This window comes from Lichenostomus cassidix, chromosome 4 (genome assembly GCF_008360975.1).
Source record: "Lichenostomus cassidix isolate B80296 chromosome 4, HeHo_3.0, whole genome shotgun sequence".
Classification (NCBI taxonomy): Eukaryota; Metazoa; Chordata; class Aves; order Passeriformes; family Meliphagidae; genus Lichenostomus; species Lichenostomus cassidix.
The window spans coordinates 60,315,386-60,334,092 of record NC_139484.1 but is presented as its reverse complement, the minus strand read 5'-3'; the positions used below and the strand labels follow the sequence as shown (position 1 = coordinate 60,334,092).

Below are 18,707 nucleotides of genomic sequence, written 5' to 3'. Positions count from 1 at the left end.
GCTAAACTTTTTACAGAGCAATAAAATGTTAAACTGTCTTGAGTAGCAAAAATTAATCCAACTTACAGATTTTAGAATATAGGCTGAAGTACCTGTTTTAAAGAAGCACAAGGGAAAACATCAGTTCTGGTTATGGCACAAATAAAACACTGTTTCAAATAGGATATGAGAGGAAAAAAATAAAGAATGAGGGTAATTAGGTGGGGCTGTATAGAAAATATTCCCTTGGAACCTCCAACATGCCAGATGTTGCATTGCATCTTAGTGTAGTGAGGTTACAAATTCAAACAACTGGTTTGGAGGAGCTGAATCATTAATTTATGCACTCAATTAATTAACAGAAGTACCAAGAGCTGTTGATTGTATTATTAACAAGTTAGAAATCACACAGACTGAGCTGTGATCAGATTGTATGGAATAGTGGATATAAATGCATACTAGAGTTTGTAGGAGTCATGTTATTTTGGGAAAATATGAATCACACAGCAGAGAGCATGATCAGACTGAAGAACTGAGTCTTTGCTCAGAGAATGTTATTCAGTAAAAAAAATTAAAAATTAAATATTACTCAGTGATTAAAAGGGGAGTAATTGGATTTGACCTCTTTTACAGAGGCCTTAAATAAGCATGGTTAAAAGTTAATTCCCTAAAAAAAATCAGGAAACTGGAAAATACTGGGAAATTATTACAAATAAATTTTGCTGCAAGGAGATAACCAGGTATTTCTCATGAAAATAAATAACAGAGCACACATAAAAATGTGAAAGAATTACATTAAAAAATGTCAAGAAGTGGCCAAATTATACTTTTGTTGGTAGGAAATCCTCCAGCATTTTTTTCCAATTACATGACAGTCATTTGCTAATGAATTATGACCTCTAGGAAATCAGATAACAGAATGAGCACAGTACTGGCTTTATGTTTACAGTCCCAAAGCTAGAAATGCTTTCCACCTGACATGGGGGACTCTACACCAATTTGCCAGTTAGTATTTTTTCAAATTTATTTTTTAATCTTGAACTCTCCTGGGAAGGAAGAAAAACATCATCATTACCCCCAGGTTGCCAACTGCATGTAGTATTTGCTTATTATTTACATTACAGAAATATGTGTGAACAAATAAAATTATCCTTCAACCCTTTTGCTGTTGCTATGAAATGCAGAAGTGCAGCAATTGAAGGAAAAAGGGACAAATGAATAGAAAATGATTATTACAGATAAAGCTAACAGTCTCACAGGTTCTGGTGTGCTTTTTTACTCAGGTGTTTTTATCAGAGGGAAGAAATTTTGGAAGCAGAGCCCTATTGCCAAAATAACCACAAGATAAGGAAGCTCCACCCCTTCCAGCCATCCTGGATTCCTTGCTTTCCCTATCAATGGGCAGATGTTGAGGGATCAGCATCTGCTGTAGCCAAGTTCTCCACTGCCAAACTGTTTAATTTCCCCCCTATTTCTGTGTTAACAATGCAGTTTACAGGTCACAGAGAGGTTCTGCTATTGCCTCCCCCACAGCAGACTCTAAACCTTTTTACCCGAAGGCAGCACTGGCTTTTGGACAAAAACAGTCTTGACAATGCAGACACTGAGTATTTACCTCCTTTAATAACCTCCCTGCTTCAGGGACAGGTACACAAGAGGCTCTAAAAGTCACAAAGCAGCAGCTATTTCTGTGTCTCACCTTTTCTATAAGGCACTTTGATTTCATTGCAGTGTTAATCGACACCAGAAGATGGAACTGGCAGAGATCCCAGGGGACTACCAATATCCAGTGCTTACAGGAAGTAAAAAAGGCAGGATAAAGAGTTCACCCATGATACTGCATTACCTGAATGTTCTATCCTGAAAGAACTGGAGTTCATTTTGCCTCAAAGGTGTTTTCCCCTCCAAGGGGGAGAAACAGACACTGGATCTGGCTGCAGGATGGACTCAAGAACTTCACTCAAAGAATTCAAGCTTCTCATTGTCTCATTGCAAATAATTGGACTTGTGGCTTTGGCTATGTCAATGCACTCCTGATGTTTATTAGGAATTAACAACATCTGTTGCCCACACAGGGAAGAAAGGCCTGAGATGAAAATTAAAGCTGAGCAGATGAAACCCTAGGACACAAAGGTAGCTCACAGCTTTAATTTCAAATAAAATTTCTCAGCTTGAAGAGCTTGAATTAAACTAATCTGTGACCTTCTTAACACTCCTTGATTAGAAGCAAGGATTTCCACCTCCTAAATAGTGTTTCTTACCTAGCTTAATGTCAGCTAAAAGAAAATTACAGAGTAAAAGCTGATCAGTCTGTGAGAGGAAACCCAGGGATGTTCACATTTTTCAGGATGCAAGTTGGATGCAGAAGCTATGACAGAATATTGACACTTTTTCTCCATTATCAGGAGCAAACAGCTGGGTGTGTACTCTGATGAAGCAGTGGTGTGCACTTAAACAAAAAGAAATAGAACATTTCAAGTATGTGTGAAAATATCAGCAGGAACAGTCTTTGTTCCTTGAACTAAAGTTGCAGAAATAAATGAGCCAAATTTTTTTCTTAGGCTTGTTTCTCTGGGTTTTGTCTGTTGTGAATTAAAATCTGTCAGCTCATGAACTTATACAATATTTACAAAAGCACAAATAAAATGCTGTCATCTGTTCCTTATGAAGGCCACCAGTGCCTCTTGGAAGTGCCACCCTGAACTGTCAGCACTCCATCAACCTCAAGTGCATTGCAGTCTTACACAGAGCATCTTCACTCCCTAAGTCTGGTTTTCCATTTCTTATGAACCAAATGCTGCTTTTCTGAAAGGTATTTCTGGAAAGAGAGAATACTGGGTTGAGTTTTAGTTCTGTTAATGCTGATGTAAACTGAGATTAAGTTCACTGTCGACCACACAGATTAAAATCTTCTTTCACAATTTTTCCCCTTTTCTCTCATTACCAGATCAATAAAAAGGGGTCACTGAACAGCTCTTGTTGCTTGTGCTGTTCATATTGAAAGTGGTTTTTTCTCCCCTCGTGTGCAAATCTGTTTCCACATTCATGAAGGGAAAATTTACAGTCAGTCTGAATTAGGGAGCTCCAAATGATACAATTCTTAGAAAATGAATGGTAGCCTGCATTGTCTTATAAAGAAGTTCAAATACTTAATTTTTCTCCTTTTTCTATTTTGTGATATTAAAAAACCCAAACTTCTAACCTCCCAAAAGTAATCCCATTATCCTCTTCAAAGTGGCAATTACATGGAGAAAGTTAATAAAGGCTCCTGCAAACTTAATGGACAAAGAGACTATAAACCAAAACCAGAATGGTGCTGTTAGATTTCATCTGCTACAAATTACCAACCAACCTGATGATATTATTGATTTGCTTGCCCTACATCAACTTTAAATGACCATCAGCCATTGCCTAACACAGTTCTTCCTCCAGCCAAGTGATCTTACAAGGCAACTTTGATTATTTGTCATGTCTCCAGACATCTTTGAAGTTTGTATGAGATGAAACTGACAGATACATGTGGGCTCCACAAAATTTTTCGTAAAAATCAATTCATGCAAAATTGCTAAGGCATCATCTTTTCAAAAGTTGATTTTTAGGTGCTTTAAATTTGGTGCTTCATCAGTTCATGCTGAAGAAGAAAAATCCCCCTCATTCAAATTTGGTTGGAAGTAAGAATACTGCAATTGAATTTAACTCTTGTAAAGGTTCACTGACCACCAAAATGGTGAAGTCTTTCCACAAAACCATTAAAACTCCCCAGATTGAAATAACTAGTAGAAATCTCTTGGACTTAAGTCCATCCTTTTGAGAATGGAAAGTCTGATCCAATCCACTATAATGTGAATTCCAGCTGACCATCTACCGTGGCTTTTAAGAGTTTAATGGATGCTGAATTTCATCTACCAGGAAAACCTGCTGGATTTATTAATTTAATTTTTCAAGAACAAGTCCAGAGGACCAACAGTTAAACCAAGGAAGCTCTACTAAACAGAATAATGAAAATTAATTAATTAGCTTCCTTATAGTGCTTTGATAGATGCATTGAATAAACCTGAGCTGATTTATCAGTCTAGTGCCTTTGTGTGGTAGGTATTCGAATTATCTGTCATTAACCTTATGCTACTAATGAAGGTGCTTGGATAGAGAAATTAAATTACTTCCCAAAGTCACTTCTGAAGTTGGCATTACAACTCAGGCATTTACTTTCAGTCATTAGAGGTTATTTTTTTAAAAAACATGAAAGGTATTCATGAGGTAAAGATCATGACCTGGAAAGGCACCATCACTTCCCTAACCTCAGTTTCAGAAGGCAGAAAAAAAGTTGAGAGATGGATGCTAAAAAATTATTCCAAGCAAAAGAGTCACCCATCTGAGCACGGAGTGGTACCATCCAAATTCTGTTTTATTATATTATTATGTTTTACCCTGAAAATCTGCATGGCAATTTGATTTATTTTGTATGATTTACATTGTAGTTAAGTGAAACCTCACTCTGCATTTCCAACAAAACCCATAGACAAATCTAGTTGTCAGTGAACGTCAAGAAAAATGACAATCCATCTTCGTTGTTATCAATGTTATGGTAAGAGGTGGGAAAGGGAAAATATTATATAATGAAAACAGTTTTTGAGAGAAGATTTAAATATTCTGCTATATGGACTATAAAAGGAAGTTAACCTCCATAAGCCTCATGCTTACAAAGTATGTTTTTTAAAATGTATTGGCTATGCAAAGCAAAGCCTGCCATTTGTATTCAACAAATATCAAGAAGTGCATTTTCTTCATGATGACAAAAATGTAGGTTTTCTGGAGAGAAATATTAAAACATGCATTATTTTTTTCCTGACCTTTTGACAGGCTGTCTATTGAGCTCGGTGAGCCATCCAAGAAATTCAGATTCTGATTTCCAAATTAATGATTAATACTACAGACTTTTCGCAGCACTGAATTTGCAGTGCCAAATTCCTCTAGCATGAGCAAGTGCAACTCCACGCACTTCAGTGGAGCTGTGTTTGCATATCTTAGCAAGCAGCTCTGGCCCCGTGCCTGGGGAAGCATCTTACATTTCAGAGTCACTTGATTATGCCTCATCTTTAAACCACACTTTACTATTTGCAAGATACTTGACCCACAAAACCACAGAAGTCCATCTGCTGAGATTCCATTGTGCATCAATAAGTAAAAATGATGAAACTATTTGAAGTGCAAAAATCCAGTGTATAAGGAACATAAATATATTCCAAATGCTTATTTGATTCTGCAGTCTGATGAACTTGAAATTCGGGGTTAAAAATTTCACTTGCACTAGAAATTCATTTCTTCAAGACGCTTTTTACCTGAACCAGAAATAGTTCTTACAACTAAAAGGGCAAGAACCACCTAAACAACCCCCCCTTGAAAGAAAGTAAGAATGCACCCACAGACTAGTACCAGCTGTCAGAGAAACACAATAATTAATTAACAATCTGCTTATAATAGTCTGGAACAACCTAAACGGAATAAAAATATGAGGTATTAGGCCCAAAACATCCATTGGTACCATCATTGTTGCTTTTTGGTAGCTAAACATGACCACATAATGTCAAAAATCATTACCCAACCTCCAGTTTGGTCTAAAATACAAATCTAATGTAATGTTAGGCTTGTGAAACCAGAGCTAAATGACTAAAACTGCTCATTTGTTTGGTTTCATAGAATCACAGAATGGCCTGGGTTGGAAGGGACCTTGAAGGCAAGCCATTTCCACCCCTGCCATGTTCAGGGACACCTTCCACCATCCCAGATTGCTCCAAGCCCTGTCCAACCTGGCCTTGGACACTTCCAGGGATGGGGCAGCCTCTCTGGGGGTGTCAGGGTCTCACCATGCTCACAGTAAAGAATTTCCTCCTAAGATCTAACCTAAACCTACCCTCTGACAGTTTAACAGCATTACAGTTCTTTCTTCTTCCCATTAAAGTTGTGGGTTTTTCTGGCAGGTGGTTTTTGGCTTTTTTTTTTTTTTTAACTACACCCCTCAAAAGTATTTTTCCTCCTTTTATGCCATTAGCTCTTATGATATTTTTAAAAATATCTACTCAGCTACTTTTACCTTTTTTAATAATGCTATTAGACCTGTCATTGCAACACTTTGTGGCAAATCTGCGGAGGACGTGGCTCTGTAACACTAACCCCACATATGTTCACTGTATACAAGCCTACAACTCTTCTGCCATTATAACTATGAACATTGTGGAGGGGTTTTATATTTATTTGGAGTTTTTTCCCTCTCTTTATGTATCTTCCAGCTATTTCCAGAATTAGGATGAGTCCTGTTTTAACAGAAGACATTCAAATGTACAGTTCACTACTTGTCGGATCAGTAGCTCCCTAATAGCATTTCCCTTTGCTAAATGGCACATGAAGGAACTAGAAAGTATGTTGCAAAGGGGCTACAAAGCCTTCCAAATAATGCTAGAACAGAGAAATGCCACACAGTGTTATCAAGCAGATCACTGAGTTATATTTGTCTTTAAAAACACAAGCATGATTCATAGTTCTTGATCTCTTGGAGGGCAAACTGAGATGAACATTTTCAACATTTTATTAGATGTCCATTCCATGAGTATCCAAGGTTTCAAAGATTATATTTTATACTCCTCATGGGAGAATACAGCTATTTCAATATCATCCCTGAAGACTTGTAATTATCATTGTTGACTTTACACAGTGTGTTTCTTCAGAAAGAGGAAACGTTATAAATATATATATATATGAAATGCAGGTCTTTCAAGACCATGTATGTTCTTGAGGCTCTGCCTTCTCTACACATCCTTTTCCCTATTTTAGTTTAGTCTGACAAGTAATTAAGTTCAGAATTAACAAGACAAGTAATTAGTCCATTCCTTGGCTAGGACCAGACTGTGAAGCACCTATTTGGCTTTTTACTTAACAGACATTAAGTTCAATTGTACTATTAGTAAAGTTAATTGAAATTTACTTCTTGTTGCTTGTGTCTTTTGACAAAATACTGCAAAAAAACAGCATTCTAACATGCTTAATTGCTTTAATTAACAACTGAAACACAGCACTTTGCTCTGCCAGTCACCCCAACATTTCCTGTGCAATCACCGGGATAAAGTTGACCAAAACTCCCGAAACAACACTTCTAACATTTCCTCCATTGTATAACTGCTCTTGCCTCTCCTAGAGGTGCCAGCTGGAAATCTGGCAGTGTCCATGAGGTCACTTACCTCCACTAACTTGTTGGCGTGTTCACGGAAGACCTGAGCGTATTCCTTCACTTCCTTCTCATTCCCGCTTTTCGCAGCCTCGATGAGAACCAGCAGTGGGACGTTGGTCTCCAGGAAGGAATCTGATATGTGATCCATCACTGCCTTCCTTAGCTGTGACAAAAGAGAGCAGGGCAGTGAATAAAGGACATTTATCAGCACACATTCCCACCGTTCATATCTAAGCACTGATGTGTCGCATCTCACAGTGCTAGGTGGGAATTTAGGCTTTTTGCTTTCTTTTCTTCAATATTTCCAGCAAGCAAAGTTAAAAACTTGAAGGCCTAGGGTGGGGAAACTTCTGGGATTTGTGCTGACATACACCTAATCCTATTGGCCTGAGTGGATCTGTACAGAATGATGGTGATAACTCACATAAGACACTGCAAACTGATGAGAATTGAAAGCTCCACACTACTTGAAAAAACAGATCAGCTCACTAAAAAGCCAAATATGGATTAAGGAGCTTAACTTCAAGCAACCATTAAAAATATTAGCCTGAGTATTTCTAAGCCTTCTCTAATTCCTCCAGTGAATAGTATTCCATGCAATAATTAATATTTTGTGTAGCAGATGCCTTGTGCTTTGTATTCCCTTTCACAGACCTCCAAGAAGTATAAACAGAAAACCTTTTTTTGCATTTTCCAGGCAGATTAGAAAACATACTACAATTCATTGCAAGGGAAAAGAAACCCCACCTTACAAGTTACTGAAGATTTAACACCTGTTAGTCCATATAAACATCTGTTTGAAACTATATTACTGTAAGAATGATGTCACTAACTTCTTCTCCACCTTGCTAATGACCACTAATTAATGTCAAACTTCACTAAAATTTGAAAGACAGCCAGAAAGGTGACTGAAAGCTTAAATAATTCTTCCTGGAAGCCTAATTGCTCTGCGGGATTGTGGATCAGAAACATCTTGATTATGTTTTCTGCAGCTTTTGGGTTGTTAAGAGTGAAAAACTGTGGACTCAAACATAAGCTGAGAGCTATTCAGCCTGGAGGTCTGGGTAGACATTAGTCTCCTTAAATCATGCATTTTTAGTTAGATGAACCATCCAGAAAGGTAATTTTCTCTGTTCTGCAGTCCAGATAAGAAAGCTTTAGCTAGATAAGGTGCCATCAAAACACCCAATCACACTGAAAACTGGCCTATTGTGAGACATTGCAAATACACAATCCAAGATGCATTTGCTGTTTGATGACAGCAATTCTTAGTTCTATTTGAATAAGGGGAAAGCTAACTTTGAATATTTTCATTCATTCCCTGAGTGATGCAGTGAAAACAAGCAAAGCAAAGTAGCATATATGTGCTTGCAGGAGGTAATCCTTTTATTTCCATCACAACTGAAGCAGTCACTGTATTAAGCAATTCTCAATTCTCTTTAAAAATTAATTCTACTCAGATTCAACCTGGAAAGGTTTTTTTTCCGCTTTTTAAAATGATTGAAGGCACTCAAAATAGCTAAGTCAGTAAAACATACAAACAGGGGGAGGAAAGAAGACAAAAAGAAGAAAAGAATCATCTATCAGAGACCTGCCAACAGTTTGGAAGCTTCTGTGTGTTTGCTACCACCTATTACAGTTCCATCTTGTACTCTTTATTTTTGCTCTCATCAATCTGCTGCTATCCACTTGCTGACTCTTATTTTATCCTTACATTAAAAGCTCTTTCAGACCATCCTTTGGGTCTGTTTGCATCTCAAACAATGGGATCCGGACCCATGAATAGTTTTCACAGGTACCATCTCAATATAAATACTAATATTGCTCCGAGTACATCAAAACATTGTAAGAAAAAAAGAAGAAGGAAAAAATGTTCTAAGATAAGTGTCAGAGAACAGTGCAGCAGCATAGCACCCTGAGTTCTGTGGCTGACAGATTTCCAGTCAGTATTTATACAAATTTTTTAACTTAAAAATTCAGACCCAGGGGGTGATCCTTGGGGTTATTCTGTGCAGGACAACTGGGAGCTGTAGTCAATAATCTTTGTGGGTGCCTTTCAACGCAGGATATTCTGTGATTCTCTATCAAATGAAGGGTTTCACCTACAGCCAGCATTAAGGGTGAAATACTGCCAGAGAAAGTGCATCATAAATTTGCATAATTCTCCTCTGCAGACATCCATCTCACAGTGCTTGCTGGCAAACTCCAGCCCAGATGCCTCATTTGTGTACCCACAGTAAGACTTTGATGCCCAATTGCACCAAGAAAGGCCAAATAGTAGCATTTCCAAAGGAACACACTTTTAAAAATCCCATGAGATTTCCATCTCATTCTCAGTGAAAAATCCTCTAAAAAATCCACTTGCTCAAGTTCTGTATGTGCCAATGAAAACCTACTGTCCACTGCACTGAAAAAACTTACTTTAAATGCTAAATGAGCACTGACACTTTTCTGTTTGTATTGTTCCATAAGGAGGGATCTTTTCCAGAGGCTTGTATTTATTCAATGAACAAGCAATTCAATTTTTAATCTAAGCTAATGTGGTGTTATAGATCAGGTTATAACAATATGCCCCATGGAATTGTAACAGTAGTGTCAGGATGTTCAAGTAAGCAGCTTATTTTCATCAGTATTAAATATCTTCAGTCTACAACCACATACCAGAGATCAATAAAAAGGACAGCAAGAGCATCAGCTAACCAGCAGTTTGGGGTTTACTATAGTAAATATAAAGTAGAGTTCCAGCTGAATCAAAATGAAGGAATAAAATGGATATCTTGTTTCTAATGATGACTGAGTGTTGTCCTCTGAGGTTCATAACTGCAGCAGCTGAAGAAAAAAGTCTGAACTCTGACTGTCACAGGTTTAATAAATACAAAATTAATACATTCTATTTTTCTTCTGCTGTGTTAATCATAGATGTCAGAAGAATATTTCTGGCCTGTCTTGTAAACAGGCATTATAATTTCTTTAGAAATTTGTTGTCTGAGTTTTAGGACGCCCTTGCATTGAAGTTGAAAGGTAGAGCTAACAGGTTTTATGAACGCAGGAAACCGCAGATTTTGCCATCCTTCACCACAAACTATAAAGAAGGACTTGAAAAAATCATTTGTTAAATGTGACAGGAGTATGAAGGAAAGACATTCATCCAGCAGCTCAAATGGATACATGACAAGGTAATATTAATGGCACAAGACAAGACATTTAAAAGTACTGCCTCACCATTACCAGCCTCTTTGATCCAATTAGGGCTATTCATCAAGGTAAATAACTACTGGAAAACCAATCTTGCCTGTTCCTGTGTGTGCTGCAGCAAAGTCCAGCCTAAGCAATGCCCTGTGCACCCAGAGATTTCAGTTTTGCACGAATAATATCAGTTCAGAAAGGGATGGGAGAAGGCTGTGACTTGAACTGGAATGGTCCTAAAACAAGCACATCATGTTTTATTCCAAAACCAGCACAAGAGCTTTGCTCACACACCTGCACTAACAGAAGTCTTTGCAGTGCTTTAATTCTTACTGCATTCTGATGTAAATACTATGATACACACTATTACTCATAATACACTTTAGGTTTATTCCCCCCCCAATGGATTTTTAAGTTAGAGGTGAATTCAAAGCATGAATTCCACTACAGGAAACTTCATTTATTAGAGGAGGAAGCACGTTAAATTAAGCCCTTGCTTAATTCATTGTGTCACAGAGAAAACTTTATTAATGAACATAAAGCTAACAGATTAATAAATTTGCCATATACAGAAAGAAAACATCAAGGCCTGCAAATATTTTTGAAGGCATGAATGGTGTCCCACATGGCAGATTTTATGTCCTTCCAGTTCAGTCAGTTCAGTCAGTTTATGGTGCACAGTCAAGTTGCTGTTTTTGATAGCATCATGTTCCACTGTTCTAAGCACTATTTAGGGCTGTTTTATCATCGTCGGTTCACAGCCATAATTGAGCTCAAAGAGGTTAAATGCCCACCAAAATGATGTTTTCCATGGCTATATAACAATTTTAGAACCAAAATGTCTCAGTGCTACTCACAGTCTAGTAGAGAATTAAATGTCTAATCCTGACACGGGAAGGTAAAGCCACAGCAGGAGATTAATGACTCCAGCAGATTGTTAAACTTTACAAAGCCTGGCAGTGCAGAGCTGCCTGTAACAAAAGTTTACCAAGGAGCACCTCATTCACCATTTTCCATTTAACGTGAGTTGCAACCCAGCTCCAGTTTGCACCTGCAGAGCACTCCCAAACAGCTTTAATCTAATTGAAAGGGATGAAAATAAAGCCTTCTCCACTGCAGTTAAAGTGTGTCACCTCCAATATGCTGTGAAATTGAGTTCTGGAGAATAAAGCAGTGACCATTAGAAGCTGCTGCAGAATGGTGCTAAAGAGAAAGTCTCAGTCAATTCTGCACACTCTTGTCACCTGAGGATTTGACCACAGAATGGTAACTTGGGGGATGTGGACAGTAATGCCACCAATTATGGCTTGGCAGATCAAACAGGAAAAAGATTAACATTTAAAACATGTATCACACTTGGACACCCAAACTACAGATTTATGGAATGTAATTAATAAAAATATGTAAGATTTGAGCTTATGATACAAAAAAATCAGGAAGAAATGCTGTTACAAAGACAGGTAATATTTCATAGAATCATGAAATGGCCTGGACCTTAAAGACCATTCAGTTCCACCCCCTGCCATGGCAGGGACACCTTCCACTATCCCAGGTTGCTCCAAGCTCTGTCCAACCTGACCTTGGACACTGCCAGGGATCCAGGGGCAGCCACAGCTTCTCTGGGCACCCTGTGCCTCCTCACCCTCACAGGGAAGAACTTTTTCCTAAGATCTACTCTAAACCCACTTTCTTTCAGTTTGAACTTTTTAATGTATTTTTCCCCATGTAAGCTTTCCTCTCCCTAAAGAGAAACTGCCAGAATCAGGAAAAGACTGGGGGTGAATTTACTAACAGAAAGCAAGCTGAAGTGACAATTTTTGACCAGAAATTTGAAAGAGTACAAGAAACACAAAAACATTCCTCCTAGTCATAGGCACTACAAAGGATTCCTCAAAATGGTACATGCCTGAAGCATGGAAAAACCCAGTTATCAAATGCTTAGGTATCTAATCCCCATTGATTTACATTTGTTTGTTTGTTTGTTGGGGTTTTTTTGAGGGCCTAAGGTGGGTGGTTTATCAATTTTCATGACACAAAAATTTTATACTGCCTTTTCAAAAAAGAATTTTTCAGCAAGAGCAAGCCTCAGGCTCGCTAAAAATATTAGTGCTGTTATATAAAAGCAGAGGGGAAAATTATATGTTTGGGGGAAAGATAATCACATACCCCCCAAACATGTGAGGATTATCAGGGTATGAACTCTGTCTTTCATGTCTGGATAGAACAGTAAAGACCCAACTCTGATGGCAGTGCTGGGATTCTACTAAATATTCATTATTTCTAAAAATAAAGAACTATACAGGGCATTAACAGGTAGAGGACAGCAGAGAGATTCCCATAAAAATGTGGGAAAAACAGAAATACAGGTAGGAGCTGAACAGACACTGAAAAGCTTTAGTGAAGTCAAAATAACCCAGAAGTGAAAAGACAGTGATTAACTTTTGCATTCTGTATGACCTGAGAAGGTAGAACTGTGAGGAAGTGAATGTGGAAGGATGATATTGCAGAAAAGGAAATTACATGTAGGAACAAAGAAGGGAAAGACCATAGGAGGTTACCCCAGCAGAGAAGAAAAGCAATAGAACTTTGAAAAATAACCTTGTGAAAACTGAGGAGGACTGTCAAGTGTCAAAAATGTCACCAAAACTGCAAACCTAAAGGGTCTGATGCAAAAGAGGTGTGACAAAGAAAAGGGTAATGAGGAAGAATAGAGATAATGGATTAAAAATCCAAAGATTAAACTAAGATCCACAGCATATTGTGTAGCTTCATATACTGTCTCAGGCTCTGTTGAAATAATATTTAAATCAAGTAGAGTGGCTTTGGAACTTTATGGGGTTTTTAAAATAAATACAGTAAATGGAAAAAAAATATTAATAGGGAAAAAAAGCTTTTTTTGGGAGATTAAATAGCTATTTGGTCAAGATGGGAAGGAAATTTTCTAAGAAAATCCTTAATAAACTTCTCCTCACTACAAGGAGAAGCCTTACAGCTTTAATACCATAAATGTCACATGTGTCACACTTGCATTCCCACCTAATCCAGCCTGGCACAGTAAATATTGTCATCAGCTTTTCCAAGACCTACAGGCTGAGCCCAATGGAAGCTGATGATGGCTCTTGGTTAGACCTGTCTATTGGAGTGCCAGACAATGGCTGAAACAAGATTAAAAATTGATTGTGTTCTGCAAAAATGGATTTCTCTTCATCTTTTCCAAGAGTCACTCAGAGTCACGAGCAGATCCTGCTCCATGGACAGAGATGATAGATATCTGATACCATCAATTATCACCCATGCCTTTCAAAAACCCCTGACAGCAGTGAGATCACACTCTGGGTTTTGTTCTTGGGTTTGTTTTCTCTGGGGATTTGTTGTCTTTTTTTTTTCTCATTTTGTTTATACTTTGTTTTCTTCTCCCTTGCGGTAATTTTTTACACAGTAAGAGCTGGAAACAAAACCTTTTAAATCTGGTTGCTTAATAACAAGTAGAACATAACATTAAAGATATTTCATAACACTTAAAAATAGAGTCAGTGAACAAAATTAATGTCAATTAAGAAACAACTGTAATGTTGAAATCCCAACTGGCAATTAAAGTCTATGTACTTTGCCATTGCTCATAAAGCCATTAGGAAGATGGAATTAGAGAAGTCTTTGGAAAAGGACAATGTTTTCCTCCACATTTATAGTGCTCCCTACCTCATGCTGCTGCATTATTGATAATGAACACCAACATTTGAAGCTGTTGTTATGAATCCAAACTTCTGTAAGTTCCTTTAGCTGATGTGACTATAGGTCATTCTCTAGCTGACACTACAGAACAGTGAAAGCTACTTTGTGTAAAACTATTATCAACAGAAATCTCTTGAAATATATTCTGGTAGGTTTTTTGTGGGGTTTTTTTTTTCTTTGTCTAGTTTGTGGGGTTTTTATTTGTAATGTAGCAACACAATACACTTCCATTGAGCTTCTCCCACATTCGCAGTGTCTTTTATCAAAAAGAATTTTAAAAACTCAATACTTGTTCCTCTGCAATGATTACAGAGCTAAGCATCTTCTAAATACAAAGACTTGTTGAAATATCTGAGGTTTTATGAAGGCTCATTATTTGGGGAATAATACACAAACTATGTGCAGTAATCTTATCTAATGCAATAGAGCTGTCACTGAGTTTTGCCTCCTAATTCTTCACAAGGCACTTTGAAAGGCAAACCCTCTGCTCATGACTTCAGTTAAAAAAATAAATTGAAAAAATAAATAAAATCAAGTTCCTATTTCAAAAGGCAAAAGCAGCCATAGTTACTACACTGTGGCTTTTGCCAGAAAAAGTAAAAAAAAATCCATCATGTGTATTATGTTGCAGATCAGAGTTTCCTTCACTTGATGAAAATGCTACACACTGCAGCCTTACCCAAAACTACCTGATATGGGCATAGTTTCCTGAAATATGGCACCATATGTGCATCAGTAAACATTATGTGTAGAGTAAATTAAACCAAGCCTTATAATTAGGCAGTAAGGAAATTACTGTAGACCTGAAAGAGTAAATCAGCAGTATTAAAGCACTGCCCATTTCCTCTGGAGCACTTCAGAGCCCCATAAAAACCTCAATGTCACAGTGATAAACACCTACAAGTGCATTTTGAGGGAGACAAAGGCATATACATTCAAAGATGTTCAAGTCAAAATCCTTATTGATTGCAATTTAAACAACAGTGCATTTCCCTTAATTTTTTTAGCTCAGATTTTTGAAAATGTTTCTGAAAGTCCTTTCCTGAAGTCAATACACCACTTATTCTACCAAATGGGAGTAGACTAAAAGTGGGAGTATTGAGCAGCATGCCAGGGGCTCACAGCTCTTTCAGACCACGCTGGTGACATTCAGAGTGTCCCTATTTCTGTGGCCTTAAATTCAGTGGAAACTGGAAGAATAGAGGACTTTATCAAGTGGAGCATTGCTGTCTCTGCCTTCTAAGCCAGTGTTACAACAGACTCCTGCCTAACACCTTTGTAAAAGCTGCAAAGCCTAGAAAAGATCCACAAACCTAGAAAAGAGCTACACACAATGCAGTGCACCCCTATTAAATGGATACAAGGCATAAACACATAGCATTGCCACAGAAATAAATCTGTATCAGCATTTGCTAGACTGCTTTTGGGAAGCCAGCTTGCAGATTTCCATATTCAAGAGCACTGCAGTCACTGCAGGTGAAAATAAAACCTATTAAGCAACAAGGAAAAGGTGCCGAGTTTGTAACAAGCAAGAGCTGATGCCACATGTGGCCTTAGGTTCAAAGAGGTTTAGATTAATTTGTGGCTGACTCCCTCTAAAAAATGCCAACATTTTGTCAGGATGCATTTTCATGCAACAGAATGGGGCAATCTCAGCAATAACATTGTACTTCCCCTTGGGAACAGCCAGAAACTCCTCTTTGATAATACAGCACAGATTCCTGTGGATCATCTGTTCAAGTGTGACCTTGCTTCAACTCTGCCTTTGCAAAATAAATCTTAATAAACGTTCCTGCAAGAGAAAATTTTGAAGTTACATCCCTCTTGGAAATTCTGCTGCTACTTCCCACTTGAATGAAGTTTTGCATCTTCAGAACACTGCAGCACCTCTCTCACCAACTCCTGCAGTGTTTTGTGAGCTTGGTGACCCTCTGGCACTCAGCTTTCTTCCCCTATTTAAATTATACAGATCTTGAGTTTAAAAAAGACACCTACAAGATTTATAACCTTACCCAATGCCCTCTTGTTTGCCACAAAGGGCACATCAGAACCTACTTAAATTTATGTTAATGAGAAGGAGAACACACTTCCCCAGCCCATACAGAAATGCACTATTGATTGGCTCTACAGCTGGAAACTGCAAGGATTCCTCACACAAACCAACCTTTAGGCTCTTATCTTTGGGGGGCCTAAGTTAGGAAGCAGATTGTTCATGACTCCCTGTGTAGAAAGAGTTTATACAAAACACACCCTTGAAACCCCAAATCACCCTCCAGAGAGGAACCCTCTAGTGGCAGTAAGGGAGGCTAAAGGAAAACCACTTCCTTATATCACCACCCAATTTCCATAGCTGATATCAGCTGGTGTGAATTTCCAGAGTTCTCTCTTTTCTCTTCCCCCTGCCCCCCCAGGATGAGATTTTTTTTATTTCTTTGTGTGTGCTCTCGATCATCTTTTGGAAGCTGAAAGGAGTTTGTTATTTAATGTACATTAAGTTTGATTAGAATTGGATTCACTGTTTTCCACTGAAGAGCTTGTTTTGCTTTCTGAGTCCTTATGCTTCCCTTGGGCTTATATTTTAATATTCAGATGCTGTGTACCTCCTAATGCTGGTACAACCCAGAATGCCTCAAGTGAGGCAGCTTCACCTTCAGCAGCAACTTTATTTTCCGTGCTTCAGATTACTCTTCTAAAACTGGACAGTAAGTCTTGCTTGTCCTCACAGAACATAATAAAGAGAGGACAAACAAAACCAAAAAAAAAAATCAGGTCAGTTAATCATGATTCAGAGCACCAAGATTTAATTTCTAGGTGTTGCTGGCCCTCCCTACAGCATTTGCAAGTCATCTGGTCTGTCTGTAGCTTTGCTGCAAAAAGGTGATGATAAGATTTCCTCTTTTGGAGGAAGTCCTGTGTTTTCCTCAAAGCATTTACATTCTGTGAAGAAGCAACCTATGCATATACTTGAGTGGAGAGTCTTAAGCCCACAGACTGAAAACATTATATAAGTGTCTATCCATAATATAATTGACATTGTATGGGTTAGTTGCGATAAAATCTGTTCCAACACAACACATTCTTTCCGTTTTAGATGTCCCGTCAGTCTAATTCCATGAGTTAATATTCATGGTTTTTATTCTGAGAGTCCCTCTAGAGTCTATGCCAATTTTTGGCAGGCTTCAAAGCGCTAAACATTTTTTTTTTTACCCTAAATAGCATTCATAAACAGCAATACAACTTAATCGACGTGGAAGTGAGTGACATAAGGAGCAAATGGAGACACACTGCACTCAAGGGCTGGAACAGAGAGAGATGACAAATAAGCCTAAGAACATGCTGAAGCCTGGGATGTAGTTCAGACTGGTAAAACCCCTATTAAACAAAGGACACCACATTGCAAGTCCTTTCAAGGACCTGTGGGATTGATAAAAACTGACTACAATCAAGACGTTGTCCCCAAGGTTGTTGTTTTACCAAACTTGCATGAATAAATTACAGAAGATATTTGTCTCATCAACTTTTAACCTTTTGGAAGCTTGACTTTCCCCCTGATACAGCTACTGAAATAGCTAAATCAAGGATTCAGTGATCCTCGGGGGTGCCTTCCAGCTCAGGATATCCTATAATATAATAATTGTAGATTAAAGGGAGGGATGTTAGAGAATATGGTTGATAACAGACTGATAAAAATCATGCCCACAGTCCACCAAGTGTCTAACAAAGGCATTTGCAAGAGCACATCTTAGCACAGGGGAATGTAAAGGACTGATCAAATATACATAAGGGTCGTGTGAAAGGATGTACTTACTGCATAATACATAAAGAATTGATTAGAAGTATAAAAAGGGCAGATATGACCTGGATATGTAATTTTTTTTTTTTTTCTAATTTGGCTTCTGCAAAGTGTGTGCCTGGTACAAAGACAGCACAGCAGAGTCCCTTTTAATATTAGGTCATGCCTAAATGGCCAGGCCTGATCCTGAGTACCCCAAAGTGTGTCACCATTCCCAGGATACCAGCAGTGGCTTTTGGGAAGAGCAGACACTGAAAAGAAGCAATCACTATCCTAACCCATCAGAAAGAGGGAGAACTTTTTTTGTTCTTGTTTTTTGGTGGTTTTGGTTTGGTTTTTGTCGGGGTGGTTTTTGGGGGTTTTGTTGGTGGTTTGGTTTTTTGGTTTTTTTTTTTTTGTTTGTTTGTTTGTTTTTTAAACTACAGACTTGCATACCAGGGGGAAAAACAGATCTCAAATCTTGTCGATTGGCACTGCTTATTATCAGACAGTGCTTTCTCCAGCTTGTTCAAAATGAAAGGCTGGCATTGTTCAGCCTGGAGAAGGCTTCCAGAACTTCTAACACCTTCCAGTGCCTAAAGGAGCTGCAAGAGAGCTGGAGAGGGACTTTTGGAAAGGGCATGGAGTGACAGACAGGGAATGGTTTCATCCTGCCCCAGGGCAGGGTTACAGAAACACAGAATTTTTAGGGTTGGAAGGAACCTCTGGAGATCACCCAGTCCAACCCCCTGTCAGGGCAGTGTCACCTGGAGCAGGTGACACAGGAACACATCCAGATGGGTTTGGAATGTTTCC

The 18,707-nt window shown here is 38.2% G+C and overlaps 1 protein-coding gene across 2 annotated transcripts in view; it reads right to left on the bottom strand.

The window, feature by feature from the left end:
• The window catches only part of CTNNA2 (catenin alpha 2), a 448,404-nt gene that overhangs the window by 86,907 nt on the left and 342,790 nt on the right, over positions 1–18,707 (bottom strand). For both annotated transcript variants that reach the window (XM_085059503.1, XM_085059504.1), the window contains exon 9: positions 7,212–7,364. In XM_085059503.1, the coding sequence (XP_084915629.1) occupies positions 7,212–7,364 (153 nt within the window). The remainder of the gene's footprint in view (positions 1–7,211; positions 7,365–18,707) is intronic.